The sequence below is a fragment of the Gekko japonicus genome, unplaced genomic scaffold (assembly GCF_001447785.1).
Source record: "Gekko japonicus isolate JY-2015 unplaced genomic scaffold, Gekko_japonicus_V1.1 scaffold674, whole genome shotgun sequence".
Classification (NCBI taxonomy): Eukaryota; Metazoa; Chordata; class Lepidosauria; order Squamata; family Gekkonidae; genus Gekko; species Gekko japonicus.
Window position 1 is genome coordinate 711220 of NW_015172574.1, and position 13740 is coordinate 724959.

Consider the following 13740-nt stretch of genomic DNA (forward strand, 5'->3'; position numbering starts at 1 on the left):
ATGAGGATGAAGTGCACCAGGTCCGTCGTCAGTCGTCTCAGCCGTCCACCAACGCAAGCAAGGCCTCTTCGACCGCCTCTGCCCCGTGCGCCAGCTGTGGTGAGGGCCATGAGTGCCGGTTGTGCCGCTTCCGAAACGCAGTCTGCCAGAAGTCGTCCGGCACACCTCTGGGGTTTGCCGCTCCAAAGGACAATGCCAGAAGTCGTCCGGCACCAGACCACGCCGGAGCTGCCCAGCGACCTCCACTCCATATTGGCCCACTTCCCGCAACACCAGGTCTGTAACTTGCCCCCCGATGGCCCCAACAAGATGCATGTCATGGTTCTTATAGAGGGATCCCCCTGCAGCATGAAGATCGACACAGGGTTGACCTACTCCATTATCTCCGCAGATACGCTCCACATGCTATGTCCGAAGGGGGGCCCGGCCCTTCAGAAGCCGCGGGGTTTCCGGTTAAGGGACTTCAATAAGAACCCCATGGCGGTGCTGGGCTGGGGCAAGTTCCGGGTTCAGTTCCAAGACTTTAATGGCACCCTAGACCTGCTGGTGGTGGATAGGGACTCTCTCTGAATGGAATCCACCAGGTCGGGTCACGGGATTTTGGCGCGGTGTGCGCGGAATTTCCCCGCATTTTTGATGGCACCCTGGGACGCTTCTCTGCCCCCCCCATCTCCCTGGATCTCAACCCGGTGGTGCGGCCCATTCGCATCATGGCCAGGCTGCCGCCACTAGCACTGAAGCCTAAAATCGAGGCGCTTAGTGGAACAAGGGGTTCTGGAACCAGTCGCGTTGGCATGGTGGGAGACCCCATAGTCACCCTGGTGAAGCCCAATGGGGATGTGTGCATTTGTGCAGATTATAAATGCATGCTAAACAAGGCTCTGCAGGCACACGCTTATCTGGTGCCAGTGGTGAGCCACGTGTTGGTGGCTTTGTCGGGGGCCCGGGTCTTCGGCAAGTTGGACTTGGCCCAGGCGTATCAACAACTGTCGGTTGATGCCGCCATGGCCGAAGCCCAAACAATCACAACTCACAGGGGGGCATTCAACGTTCACCGCCTCCAGTTCGGAGTCTCGGTCGCGCCCGGGATTTTTCAATCTTTTATGGATACTCTCCTGAAAGGCATCCCCGGGGTTCAGCCACTTCTAGATGACGTGCTGATCGCAGCTCCGGACGACTCGTCCTTCGCTGACCGTCTGAGGGCCGTACTACAACGTTTCGATGCAGCAGGGCTCAAAGTCAAGTGGGAAAAATTCTCTTGGGGGGTGCCTCACGTCAAGTTCCTGGGCTTCGTGGTCGACGCCTCGGGTATCCACCCCACCGCGGACAAGGTGACCGCCATCACGCAGGCCCTGCCTCCAGCATCCAAGTCCAAACTGCGGCTTTTTGGGGGCTCCTGAACTTATACCACTCCTTTTTGCCCCTCAAAGCTGCAGTCGCGGAAACACTCCATCGCCTCCTGGACAAGTTGGCACCTTGGGTCTGGGGTCTGCCACAAGCAGCGGCGTTCCAGGCAGTCAAAGACCTGCTTATCTCGAATGCGGTCCTGGCGCATTTCAATGAGGTGCTCCCGGTGGTGCTGGCATGTGACGCTTCCCCTTATGGGGTGAGAACGGTCCTGGGCCACCAGCTGCTGGATGGCCGCGAGGTCCCAGTTGCATACTATTCCAGGACTCTATCAGCGGCTGAGCACAGTTACGCACAGATAGATAAGGAGGCGCTGGCGATTGTGGCGGGGTGAAAAAGTTTCACCACTATCTGTACGGGTCCTCATGGACCACAAGCCGCTTCTGGGCCTCCTGGCCCCCAGATGATTTCGCCCCGGGTGCTCCGCTGGTCTATTTTCCTGGCGGGGTACTCCTACACTCTCATCCATCACCCTGGCAAGGCAATGGGCCACACGGATGCCCTGAGCCGCCTGCCGCTGTGGGCCATGCAGATGCCCTGAGCCACCTGCCGCTGCTGGTCTGTGACCCAGATCCTGCTCCTGCTTACCAGATCACTCTCCTGGAGTCCCTTCCGGATCGCCCAGTCCACGTCGCGGAGGTGGCTCACGGCACCTCCAAGGACAAGGTACTTTTGCCGGATCTTGGACTGGGTGGTGAGGGGATGGCCCGCGGCCAAAGGAGACCCTGACATAGCACCCATTTCTTCTCGGAAGGACGAGTGTCCACAGGGGCTGTGTCATGTGGGGAAGTAGGATGGTCATTCCAAAGCCCCTATGGGAGCGAGTCCTCACCACCCTTCACGAAGCGCACCCTGGGGTGGTGCACATGAAAGCCTTGGCCCGGAGCTATGTCTGGTGGCCGGGGATGGACCGGGACATAGAGGACGTGGTGAAGCAGTGCCAACCTTGCCAAGCGTCCCTGCTCGAGCCTCCCCGAGCCCCAGAACGGGCCTGGGAATCTTCCCACCACCCCTGGTCCTGGTTACACTTGGACTTTGCGGGACCATTCCAGGGGCAACTTTTCTTTATCCTGGTGGATTCCTTCAGCAAGTGGCTGCCAAGCGTCCCGGCCCGAGCCTCCCCGAGCCCCGGAACGGGCCTGGGAATCTTCCCACCACCCCTGGTCCCGGTTACACTTGGATTTTGCGGGACCATTCCAGGGGCAACTTTTCCTTATCCTGGTGGATTCCTTCAGCAAGTGGCTGGAGGTAGTCCCCATGCCCTCCACCTCCTCGAAGGCGGCCATCTGGGTGATGTGGCGGATCTTCCAGGACTCCCAGACACGCTGGTCACAGACAATGGAACGGCATTCACATCCGTGGAGTTCCTGGAATTCACGAGTTACTATGGTATCCACCACGTCCGGGTGGCCCCGTTCCACCCCAAGTGGCTGGAGGTAGTCCCCATGCCCTCCACCTCCTCGAAGGCAGCCATCTGGGTGATGTGGTGGATCTTCAGTGCCCAAGGAATCCCAGACACGCTGGTCCCAGACAATGGGACGGCGTTCACGTCCGTGGAGTTCCAGGAATTCACGAGTCACTAAGGTATCCACCACGTCCGGGTGGCCCCGTTCCACCCCGCCACCAACAGCCAGGCCGAATGCATGGTCAGAACCACGAAGGACGCTCTCCGCCACTTGGACTCCCCGGACCGGGACTATAAACTGGCGGCTTTCCTTTTCGGCCAGCGAACGACGCCCCACACCACTACAGGGCGCAGTCCAGCAGAGCTACTTCTAGGTCACCGCCTGGCAACCCGGTTGGATCGCCTGCACCCCGACCGGGCCTCGGCAGAGGCACCAGGCACGGAGACTCACGAGGCAGCCAGGGGTTTCTTCCCGGAGGATCCCATGTACGCATGGAACTACACCCAGGGACCAGCCTGGATCCCAGCATGAGTCATATGAGTTAAGGGCCTAAGATCGTATGAGGTCTCGTGTGAAGACGGGCAGATTCTACACCGGCACATTGACCAGCTATGCCGCCAGACGCTGCCATTGGACCCCGAGAACTGGGACATGGCCGAGGCCCCGGAGACCTCACCCCGGACCCAACCACCAGCGGCCGAGCCCCGGGCTCTTCCCTTGGTCGAACCTGAGTCACCTCTTCCAGAGACGCCGGGGACACCGGCACCACCGCCCCCAGCGCCTCTTCCAGCCAGCTCGCCACCAAAGGCTTCAGGGGTGGAGGCCGCAGCAGTTCCCGAACTTCGCTGCTCTACCCACACCAGGAAGTTACCTACCCACCTGAAGGACTTTGTCTGTGGGTGCATTGCGGACCAAGGGGGGAGGGGTGTAATGTATCCAGTCCAGACCGCCTGGCCGGCTTGGGCTCCACATGGTCAGGCACAAACGTCGAGCTTCGCTCAGAGAGACAATGGAAGATGCGGATCCTAGCCCGCTCCAATCAGGGGGCTAGGTTCCCGCCTGAGAGCCTATGGGACTCTCGGCCACTGTAAATAACCTATTGGGAAGTGGGGGGGTGTTTTGGGTGGCGGTTTCTCGGGGAATATAAGCCGGCCTGCGAGCCGGCCAAAGTCATCTTGTTCCTGATCAAATAAAGTACACTTTGCTGAAATGCTGAAATCACTGCGTACATTTCACCCACAATATTTATTTCCCCCCACCTCCTGGCAACCCCCATATCTTCACCTTTCCCTCCTTCCTGCCTTCTCTCCTTCCCACCCACCAATCGACATACTCCCTTATCTTCAGCTATATTTATTATGTACTATTTACTTAATTTATGCCCCACCTTTCTCCACCATGGGGATCCAGAGCAGCTTACATCATTCCCCTCATCTCCATTTTATTCTTACAGAAACCTAGTGATGTATGTTAGGCTGAGAGGACATGTAACTGGCCCAAGGTCACACAGTGAGTTTCCATGGCAGACTGGATCTCCCAGATCCTAGTCTGAACTCTAACCACTACCCCGCGCTGGCTTTCATGGGATGGCTGCTGTTGAACAGTAGCAGGCAGCCCGGTCTGGGTGAGTCATGTAAGTCAGGTGGTAGCAAGCCGGGCTTGAGTCCTCCCTCAAGGGAGGGGCTGTGGCTCAGCAGCAGAGCATCTGCTTTGCACGTATAAGGACCCAGGTTCAATCCCCGGTATCTCCAGTTAAAAGATCTGACAGTAGGTGAAAAGTGTGCACACGGAGAGTGATTTCAGCTAAGCATACCTTTATTTACTCAGGAACAAGACACCTTGGCCGGCTCGCAGGCCGGCTTATATTCCCTCAGGGAAACCCACCACCATTCCCGATAGGCTATTTACAGTAACCGAGAGACCTATTGGCCTCACGGTTTGGGACCTAGCCATCTGATAGGGCCGGCTAGGATCCTTCTGGCCCATTGTCTTTAGATACGAAGCTTGAGGTTTTGTCCCTGGGCAAGTCCGGACATGCCTGGCCTTGTCAGGGCTGGATACACTACAGTAGGCAATGTGAAAGACACTGGAGAGCCTCTGCCAGTCTGAGTAGACAATACTGACTTTGAAGGAACAAGGGTCCGATTCAGTATAAGGCAGCTTCATGTGTTCATGTGTATTCAAAGGCCAAAACAGCCCGCAAAAGGTCCCTGCCCTCACCCCCCCCCTTTATTGATAAAAACCAGTGTTTGAAGGCTGGCAAGACTGTTGTTTTTGCCTAGCAATGATCACTGAGGGCATTTGTTTCTTAAAACTATAGGTGCTCCTTCTGTTATTTTGTAGAGTTTTAACTTCCACATTACAAAAATCTTTTTTTATTTTTTTAGATTTCAGATTTTTCTGCAAAACTGGGACATTTTCCAGGTTTGTAGAACTATCAACCTTGTCTGTTCATGGCTCTGATCTCCAGATTTAAGTATCCACAGATTTGGCCATGTTCAGAAGTAGATATGCTAAAAAAATGAATTTATTCAATGTGGAATAAATTCCTAAGAATCTAGAGCTTTGTGGAGTGCAAAACTGGTTGTCTTCTGCACCACTTATTTATTGTTAGCTTTTTAAAATCCTACCCTTCCTTCAAGGAGCTCAAGGCAGCATACATCCTCCATTTCCTGTCAAAAAAAACCTGTGAGGTAGATTACACTTAGGGAGGATAACTGGTCCAAAGTCACCTAGTAGCAGTGTGGGGATTTGAACCCGAGTCTCCCAAGTCCTAATCCATCAACTAATTCTTGTATGTGTGCAATAACGTTCTATTTGTGTCTGTCTGTGTGTGTGACCCCCTCCCCCCAGTTTTTAAAGTCACTTCTCCTGGCTGTGCATGCTCTGGGCAAGAAAATTGGCCCAAGAGGGAATTCTTTGATTTCAGGCTGGAGGTCTGAGATGCGTATGCAAATCATGCTTTATTTGGTCTAAAACCCCCAGAAAGAAGCCACATTCCTCTAACCCATAGGGGCCCAAGGCCTGTACATCTTGTCTGACTTTGTGGGGCTAGCAAACACTGGCAGGGGAAAGTAGCACAGAAGCAGATAGCCTGGTACCCAAAGGGCATGGAGGGAATTGGCTGTGGCTTGTTGGCTTGGCTTTCTAGGTGGCCTGGAAATACCTGAACCATTTGTGGGTACATTTTGAGCAATGGTTCTCTAAGCTGTGGAGTCTTGTGAGCAAAAATTCTACTTTGTGAGCTACTGAAATTAAAGTCATGAGTGAGTGATTTGGCTACTGCATAAATTAGTCTGCCTTGGAGCCATCCTTCCTGAGCTGAGACAAAAACGTGTGAGCTGGAGGCTGAAAAAAAGCTCACACTAACTCAGCTTAGAGGGAACACTGATTCTGAGTCCCCTAATTTGAGGGAATCTATTCCATTTTCAGATTTTCTGGTACTTAAGTGCCTTAGACTTTGTGTGTACTGAATCTGGGGACTTTCGCATCAGGGAATACCTAAATGAGTTTGATTCCTCCTCACTTCAAGTGAGCTGCTTAGCCAGTGTGGCCTATATACTGTGATGCCTGAGGAATCAATCTTTCTAAATATCATTTGTTCCCTTGGGCAGGATCCTGCTATAGCTATTCCTAAAGGTACCCTCATGGCTATTTTCTGGACAACAATATCATATCTGGTTATTTCTGCTACAATTGGTAAGCAACAGATGCACTCTTGATTTAATTTGCGTTCTTAGAACCTTGAAGCCAATGTTTTGATTGATAAAATGCCCTTTCTCCAGGCTATATAAACAACAGACTGTAGACAAAAAATTCTTCTTTGCTGCCTCTCCCCTTCCTTTCCAGTGATGCATGCTCTTTCTGTCAACCCCTTCTTTTCTCTCTCCCAACCTTTCTCCCTGAATCTCCCGCTTCTTACAAGCACTCCTGGGAAGAGAGGCTTATTTACCTTCACTCAAGTTGTACTCTGTCCAGAAGTGGAAAGAAAGAGGAAGTTTCCACAACCCATCCCCCTAATAGTCACAATCTTTCAAGTGAGCTGCTTAGCCAGTGTGACCTATATACTGTGATGCCTGAGGAATCTATCTTTCTAAATATCACTTGTTCCCTTGGGCAGGATCCTGCTATAGCTATTCCTAAAGGTACCCTCATGGCGATTTTCTGGACAACGATATCGTATCTGGTTATTTCTGCTACAATTGGTAAGCAACAGATGCACTCTTGATTTAATTTGCGTTCTTAGAACCTTGAAGCCAATGTTTTGATTGATAAAATGCCCTTTCTCCAGGCTATATAAACAACAGACTGTAGACAAAAAATTCTTCTTTGCTGCCTCTCCCCTTCCTTTCCAGTGATGCATGCTCTTTCTGTCAACCCCTTCTTTTCTCTCTCCCAACCTTTCTCCCTGAATCTCCCGCTTCTTACAAGCACTCCTGGGAAGAGAGGCTTATTTACCTTCACTCAAGTTGTACTCTGTCCAGAAGTGGAAAGAAAGAGGAAGTTTCCACAACCCATCCCCCTAATAGTCACAATCATAGTACTACTTTGCATTTGTATGGCATTTTTAGCATTCAAAGAGCTTTGCATGCATTATCATTGTGACAATAGCCCTGTAAGGTAGACCAGTATATTGCACACTGAGGTGGGCTCAATAGCAGAGCATCTACTTGGCATGCAGAAGGTCCTAGGTTCAATGTCTGGCAACTCTAGTGAAAAGAATCAGCTGCTAGAAGGTGATGTGGAAGATCTCAACCTGAGGCTCTAGAACAGGTACCCCCATCCTTCTTGAGCCGGTGGGGACCATTGGAATTCTGACACAGGGGTGGGTGCAACCACGAAATGGCTGCCACGGGAGGTGGCGCCATACACACAGTCTAAGAGTGATAATTTTAAGAAACACACTGAGAAAGAGTAGTGATAGAGAACAAAACCAACAATACGGTGGCAGCTGCTGCTGAAACAATGTTATTTTAATCTGCCCAGCCAATCAGGACTTAAGTGGCCAGTCAGAAACCCTGCTGGGCAAGTGCCCCGCCCACTTTCTAAAAACACTTGGTGAGCATCAGGGAAGGTGTCAGCAGGTGCCATGGTGCCCACAGCACCATGTTGGGGACTTGTGCTCCAGAGGGCCACTGCCAGTCTAAGTAGACAGTACTGACATTGATAGACCAGTGGTCTGATTCAATATAAGGCAGCTTTGTGTGATTTGAACCAGTGACCTTCTAGTTTGCAGGTCACTCCATGTTTTCACAGAAGCCATTTTTGTAGGGTCTAGTAATAGCCAAATGGAGGGTGTGGTCACACACGCTAAATAATCCACTTTCAATCCACTTTCAGGCTGTATTTTTACTGTGTGAACTGGCAGAATCCAGATGGAAAGGGGATTGAAAGTGGATTATTTAGTGTGCGTGACCGCAGCCTGAGAATAGCTTCACTAGAGCAAACAGCTTCTTTTAAAAGATTGCTACAGAGGCTAACAACTGGGATGGGGTAGGTTACAGAGGAGACTTCTTATTTTTCCCTCCCTGGTACATTGCTTTAAAAAAATAGACCTCCAACTCCCACTTTAAACATGAATGTGTGGACACACATGTGAAGAAATATGGGCCCTTTCCCAGTCGGATAGTGTGGTATTGAAGATCAAACTAAGCATTGCATTTGAATTTTTGTACTGAAATTTCCTCTCTCTCTCTCTCTCTCTCTCTCCCCCTCTCCCCCCTTTCTTTTAAGGAGAAGAATGATGTGGGAAGGAGGGCTTTAACCTTTACTCTACTTTGCTGTTTTCTTGCTGTATAAAACCCATCCTTGAGCTGCTGTACCTGGTAGGGAGAGATTTCACAATGAGTTCTGTTAGGGCGCTGTCTTTGGTGCTGAACCTTTATGATTATTTGAGGATGTTTATAATATGTTTTTAGGAGCTGCGGTGGCTCAAGTGGTTAAGATACTGAACTGCAGGCTGTGGAAGGTCAGTAGTTCAGCAGTTCGAGACCCAGGTGCCGCATGATGGAGTGAGCTCCCATCTCTAGTTCCAGCTCCTGCCAACCTAGCAGTTCGAAAGCAAGAAATTGCAAGTAGATAAATAGGTACCACTTCGGTGGGAAGGTAACAGCGTTCCATACGCCTTGGTGTTTAGTCATGCCGGCCACATGACCACGGAAACGTCTTCAGACAGCGCTGGCTCTTCAGCTTTGAAACGGAGATGAGCACCGCAACCCTAGAGTCGGACTCGACTGGCTTTCGAGCAAGGGAACCTTTACCTTTATAACATTTTTTAAGCCCTCATGTTTTGTGCCTGAGTGGGCGTTTGCACCCTGGTCTCCTTGGTTTATGTACAACACCTTAACCACAGCATCATACTGACCAACATGCTGTTTTAAACCTTGCATTTGAGAGTTTCTGGCTGCCTGTACTTCACCTATGTACATATAAAAGTTGTACATACATACTTAGGCTCTGTTCCAGCCTTCAGATGAACTCATGGCATGTGGGGGACAGGGCTAGCAGGCAGAACCCTACTTCCATTCCACATACATTAGTTCAGCGGGAGTTAATGTATTCTAAGCATAGCCATGAACTTAAAATGATAGAAAGCAGCCATATTTCTTCGCAGACACATTTCAAATACCAAAACTGCATGTTGTACCTTTTATTAGAATCAACCAAAATATCACAAAATGGTGGTGCAAGTTTTTAAACAGTTTTTTACTGTTCTATTTTGTGAGATTTGGCTTGGTCCTAATAAATGGCATTGCATACAATTTTTGTTTTAGGATTGTGTGCGTGAAAAAACACAGATACTTGCCATTTCTGGAAAACCAAAAGAGAAGGCTGTTTCAGTGGGAAGGAGATAGACACAAAGATGGGACTTAGCTTACAGGTGCTGCTTGCCCTGCATCCATTGGTCAATATTGCTCTATTTGACTAGAGATAACACCTTAGATTAATCTCCAACTTTTGTTAATGAAAAGACCACCTTTATTTGGATGCCAATAAGACACTAGACTAACCATTACCACTTGGATTCACAAAGGTAGTATACCATTTTTGCCCCAGCTTGAAAACCCACTTTGCACCCAACAGTATTTAATCCCATTTCACCTGCAGCATATCCTGTATTTAATTTTAAGACCGTAACTCCAAACTGGGGGCTTTGTCACCATGCCCAAGGACAACATCTTCCAGATTGATGAAGAGTTCTAGAGAACTCAAAAGTTCGCAGAATGTGCTGCTGAGATATTTTTGTTTGTCCCAAGGAAAGATGTTACACTTTGTTTTTGGAATTCCAAATTGCTTCATTGGAAAACACAGTGTAGAATGAGGAAGAAAGAAGGAGGAAATAGTCTTAAACTGTTTTCTTTCTAGGTGCTTGTGTGGTCCGGGATGCATCTGGAAATGTGAATGATACCTTTCTCGTTGGATCTCTGGGCTGTGAAGGAATTGCTTGTGATTATGGATGGAACTTCACAGAGTGCGCCCGAAGCCACAGCTGTCACTATGGGCTCATGAACTATTACCAGGTATCAGCCTGATGAGGTTGGGGCAGAACAGTATCATATTTACTGTTGTCTATTGAAAGTTCTGGACTTGGGGGGTGGAGGGACAAAGTTAGTGCCCTTTCTAATTATAATGACTGTAACCAAAGATCTCTGAACTGACCAGATTTGCATTGGAATCCCTCATGAAAAGGGATATTGTCTTAGAGGATGATAGTCATCAGAAAGGAATGGGTTAAGCACACATTTTGGATCCATGGATGCCCTGTGTTAGAGTACCTAACTAATAGCTCCTCTATTGTCTCAGAGGATGATAGTCATCAGAAAGGAATGGGAAGGGCAAAACCAGTCCCCTGTAATGTCAAAGGAGGAGGCATTAGTATAGTCTCTCTACCAAACTGAGTATCTGGTTAATTCTTTCTCTGATACGTACACAGGAAGTCAACTTAAACTGTATCAGACTAATGATCTATTGTTGTCAAGTCAGACAAGCAGCAGCTTTCCGAGGTCATAGACCAAGATCTTTTTGCAGTCCTGATTCCAGAGATCCTTTTAACTGGAGATGCCAGGGATTGAGCCTGGCACTTTCTGCATGTGCCATTCCACTGAGCTACAGCCCAATAGTCATGGGTGAATATTCCCCTATAAGCATATGAGGAACAGTATAGACCTGCCATGAAGGATGCTATTGTGATGGAATCAAAGCTTTCCCCTTTCTCATAAGACTAGGTGTCCTGGCCTCCATTGACAGGAATGCATGTGGTGCATGTGTCCTCATGCATCTCTATGCACGCTGTGCATCTTCAGATGTGACCTGTTGTTGGTTGCTTTCCCCCCATAGACCATGAGCATGGTGTCTGGCTTTGCACCCTTGATCACAGCTGGAATCTTTGGGGCCACCCTCTCTTCTGCTTTGGCCTGCCTTGTTTCAGCACCCAAAGTCTTCCAGGTGAGACTGTGACATTCACAATTCTTTTGCTCTCTCAGATTTGTCTCCTAGCTAGATTACTAGCCAATGACATAACTAGTGACAAAGTGATCTTCTCTCCAACAGTGCCTGTGCAAGGATCAACTCTATCCTATCATTGGCTTTTTTGGGAAGGGATATGGAAAAAACAATGAGCCTATCAGGGGCTACATGCTGACCTACATTATTGCAATTGGGTTTATTCTCATTGGTAAGTTCTTAGGGATAGAAGACCACTGGATAGAATTCATTTGTGAACACTGAATTATGTAGGATTTTATCCCCAGTTCTGTGACCCCCAAATTCATTTTTATTCTGTGCTTTGAATAATTTAAGAAAATCAACCAGACATTTTTCTCTTCCTAATCCCTGCAGCGGAACTGAATGCTATTGCCCCCATCATCTCCAATTTCTTCTTGTGTTCCTATGCTCTCATCAACTTCAGCTGCTTCCATGCCTCCATTACGAACTCACCAGGTAAGAACTTGCATAGCTGTGCTTAGCAACTGAGTTTAACCTGCCAGATTAGACACAAGGCAGTTTCAAGGATCTGAGTTTCACAAAACCAGAGAGTACCTAACTAATGTGGCTTGTGGGCCATGGTTTGGATCCAGGGATGCACAAGCAACATACATGAGCTTACCGTACAACAACGTTTTAAAAGATAATGCATTTCAAATGCTTTGAGAATTCTGTAATGCTATAAAATGCTTTGTCTTTGTGATGTTCATAATCTTCATCTTATTGTTATTATTATTAATCTCTTGTGCTTTGCCCATACAGGTTGGAGGCCATCATTTCGGTATTACAGCAAGTGGGCAGCTCTGTTTGGTGCCGTTGTGTCTGTAGTCATTATGTTTTTGCTGACCTGGTGGGCAGCCCTCATTGCCATTGGAATTGTGGTTTTCTTGCTGGGATATGTTCTCTACAAGAAGCCTGGTACGTAACTGTTATCAGCAGATCAGGCATTTGGTTCAGGAGATGGCAAATAGTGCCCAAGAGTGATGGGATCCTTTCATGGTCACAAGAGCTGATGGTGGAGTTAACACTATTCCAACATGGCACAAATAATTAAGGGACTGATTTTAGGGAGAAAGGGTGAAACTGAAATAAATGTTCTGAGCAAAGAGATGGTTCCATTGATTGGTTGTGATCCCATTGTTTGGGAACTGCTCTTGCAGCAACTTCATCCATAAAATTCAGGGGAAGGGGCTGGCTGTGGCTCAGGAGTAGAGCATCTGTTTTGCATGCAAGAGGTCCCAGGTTCAATCCCTGGGAGGATCAGATAGAAGGTGATATGAAAGGTCTCTATTTCATATCACTGGTATCTCCAGTTGGGAGGATCAGATAGAAGGTGATATGAAAGGTCTCTATTTCAGACCCTGGAGAGCTCCAAAGTAAACAGTCCTGAATCTGGTGGACCTGTGGTCTGATTCATTATATAGAAGCTTCATGTGCCCATGGGTAATCTTCCACTAATAAATTTTGGATTTCTCTAACATAATGTTTTGTGTGAATTTGGAATGATTCCCATGGAAATGTAGTCACGGGAGAAAATGTTACACCGGAGCTAAAACCCTTGTGCATTTTTCAAGGGAGGACTGTGTGCCGCAACCAACAATAATATTCTGGGCAGCTCTGATTGGGAAGATCCAATGGAAAGATTTTTAATTTCTGCCCAGTGCAGTAAGGGGTCTCCAGGTCTGGAAAGTGGAAAGGGTATCCATACAGGCCTTAGGTGTCTGGCCCACAATATCTGTAAATAGCTTGTCAGGCAAAAGGCTCAGTTAGATTCACATTCAAGACTTATGTGCCTAATCCAGTTTCAATGCATTCTCAATTATACTCCTAGCTTGTGCTGTTAGCTGGGTGCTTTCACACACTAAATAACACACTTTCAATCCACTTTCAATGCACCTTGCAACTGGATTTTACTGTGTGGAATGGCAAAATCCACTTGCAAACGGTCACTGAAGTGGATTGAAACTGCATTATTTAGCATGGGTGAAAGTGCCCAATGACTGTGGAAAGGGCATTGCAGAAAACCTGTGCAAGTGTGTTATATACAAGGCTGCTGCAAGCAACATGACCCCAATATATACGAAATGTGTGAAGTCCATCAGCCCAAAGCATCGTATCATACCCAATTGATTCACATTCATGGTTAGTGCTACTTCAGCTACTTGTGAAGACAAAATAATTGAAAGGATCCCATTGGTCTATCTTTCTGCAGAGGTAAACTGGGGCTCCTCAGTCCAGGCAGGTTCCTACAACATGGCCCTTAACTATTCTGTAGGACTCAACGAGGTTGATGAGCACATTAAAAATTACAGGTAGGTAAGTCTAAGGCTCCAAAGGTCTCTAGACCAGGGACTCTGGCAAGGGGGCCCAGCCGTTCCTGTGCTGCCACAAGACCTTGCAAATCAAAGAAACTGCTGCCCTGAATGTGTCACCTGGGGTGGCT

At 48.5% G+C, this 13740-nt stretch overlaps 1 protein-coding gene across 1 annotated transcript in view; it reads left to right on the forward strand.

Moving 5' to 3' along the window:
- Nucleotides 1-13740, forward strand: part of SLC12A3 (solute carrier family 12 (sodium/chloride transporter), member 3) — a 47965-nt gene that overhangs the window by 15895 nt on the left and 18330 nt on the right. The window contains exons 9-15 of the mRNA XM_015421395.1: nt 6428-6512; nt 10179-10333; nt 11151-11258; nt 11364-11487; nt 11652-11753; nt 12060-12215; nt 13510-13609. Coding sequence (XP_015276881.1) covers nt 6428-6512; nt 10179-10333; nt 11151-11258; nt 11364-11487; nt 11652-11753; nt 12060-12215; nt 13510-13609 — 830 coding nt within the window. The remainder of the gene's footprint in view (nt 1-6427; nt 6513-10178; nt 10334-11150; nt 11259-11363; nt 11488-11651; nt 11754-12059; nt 12216-13509; nt 13610-13740) is intronic.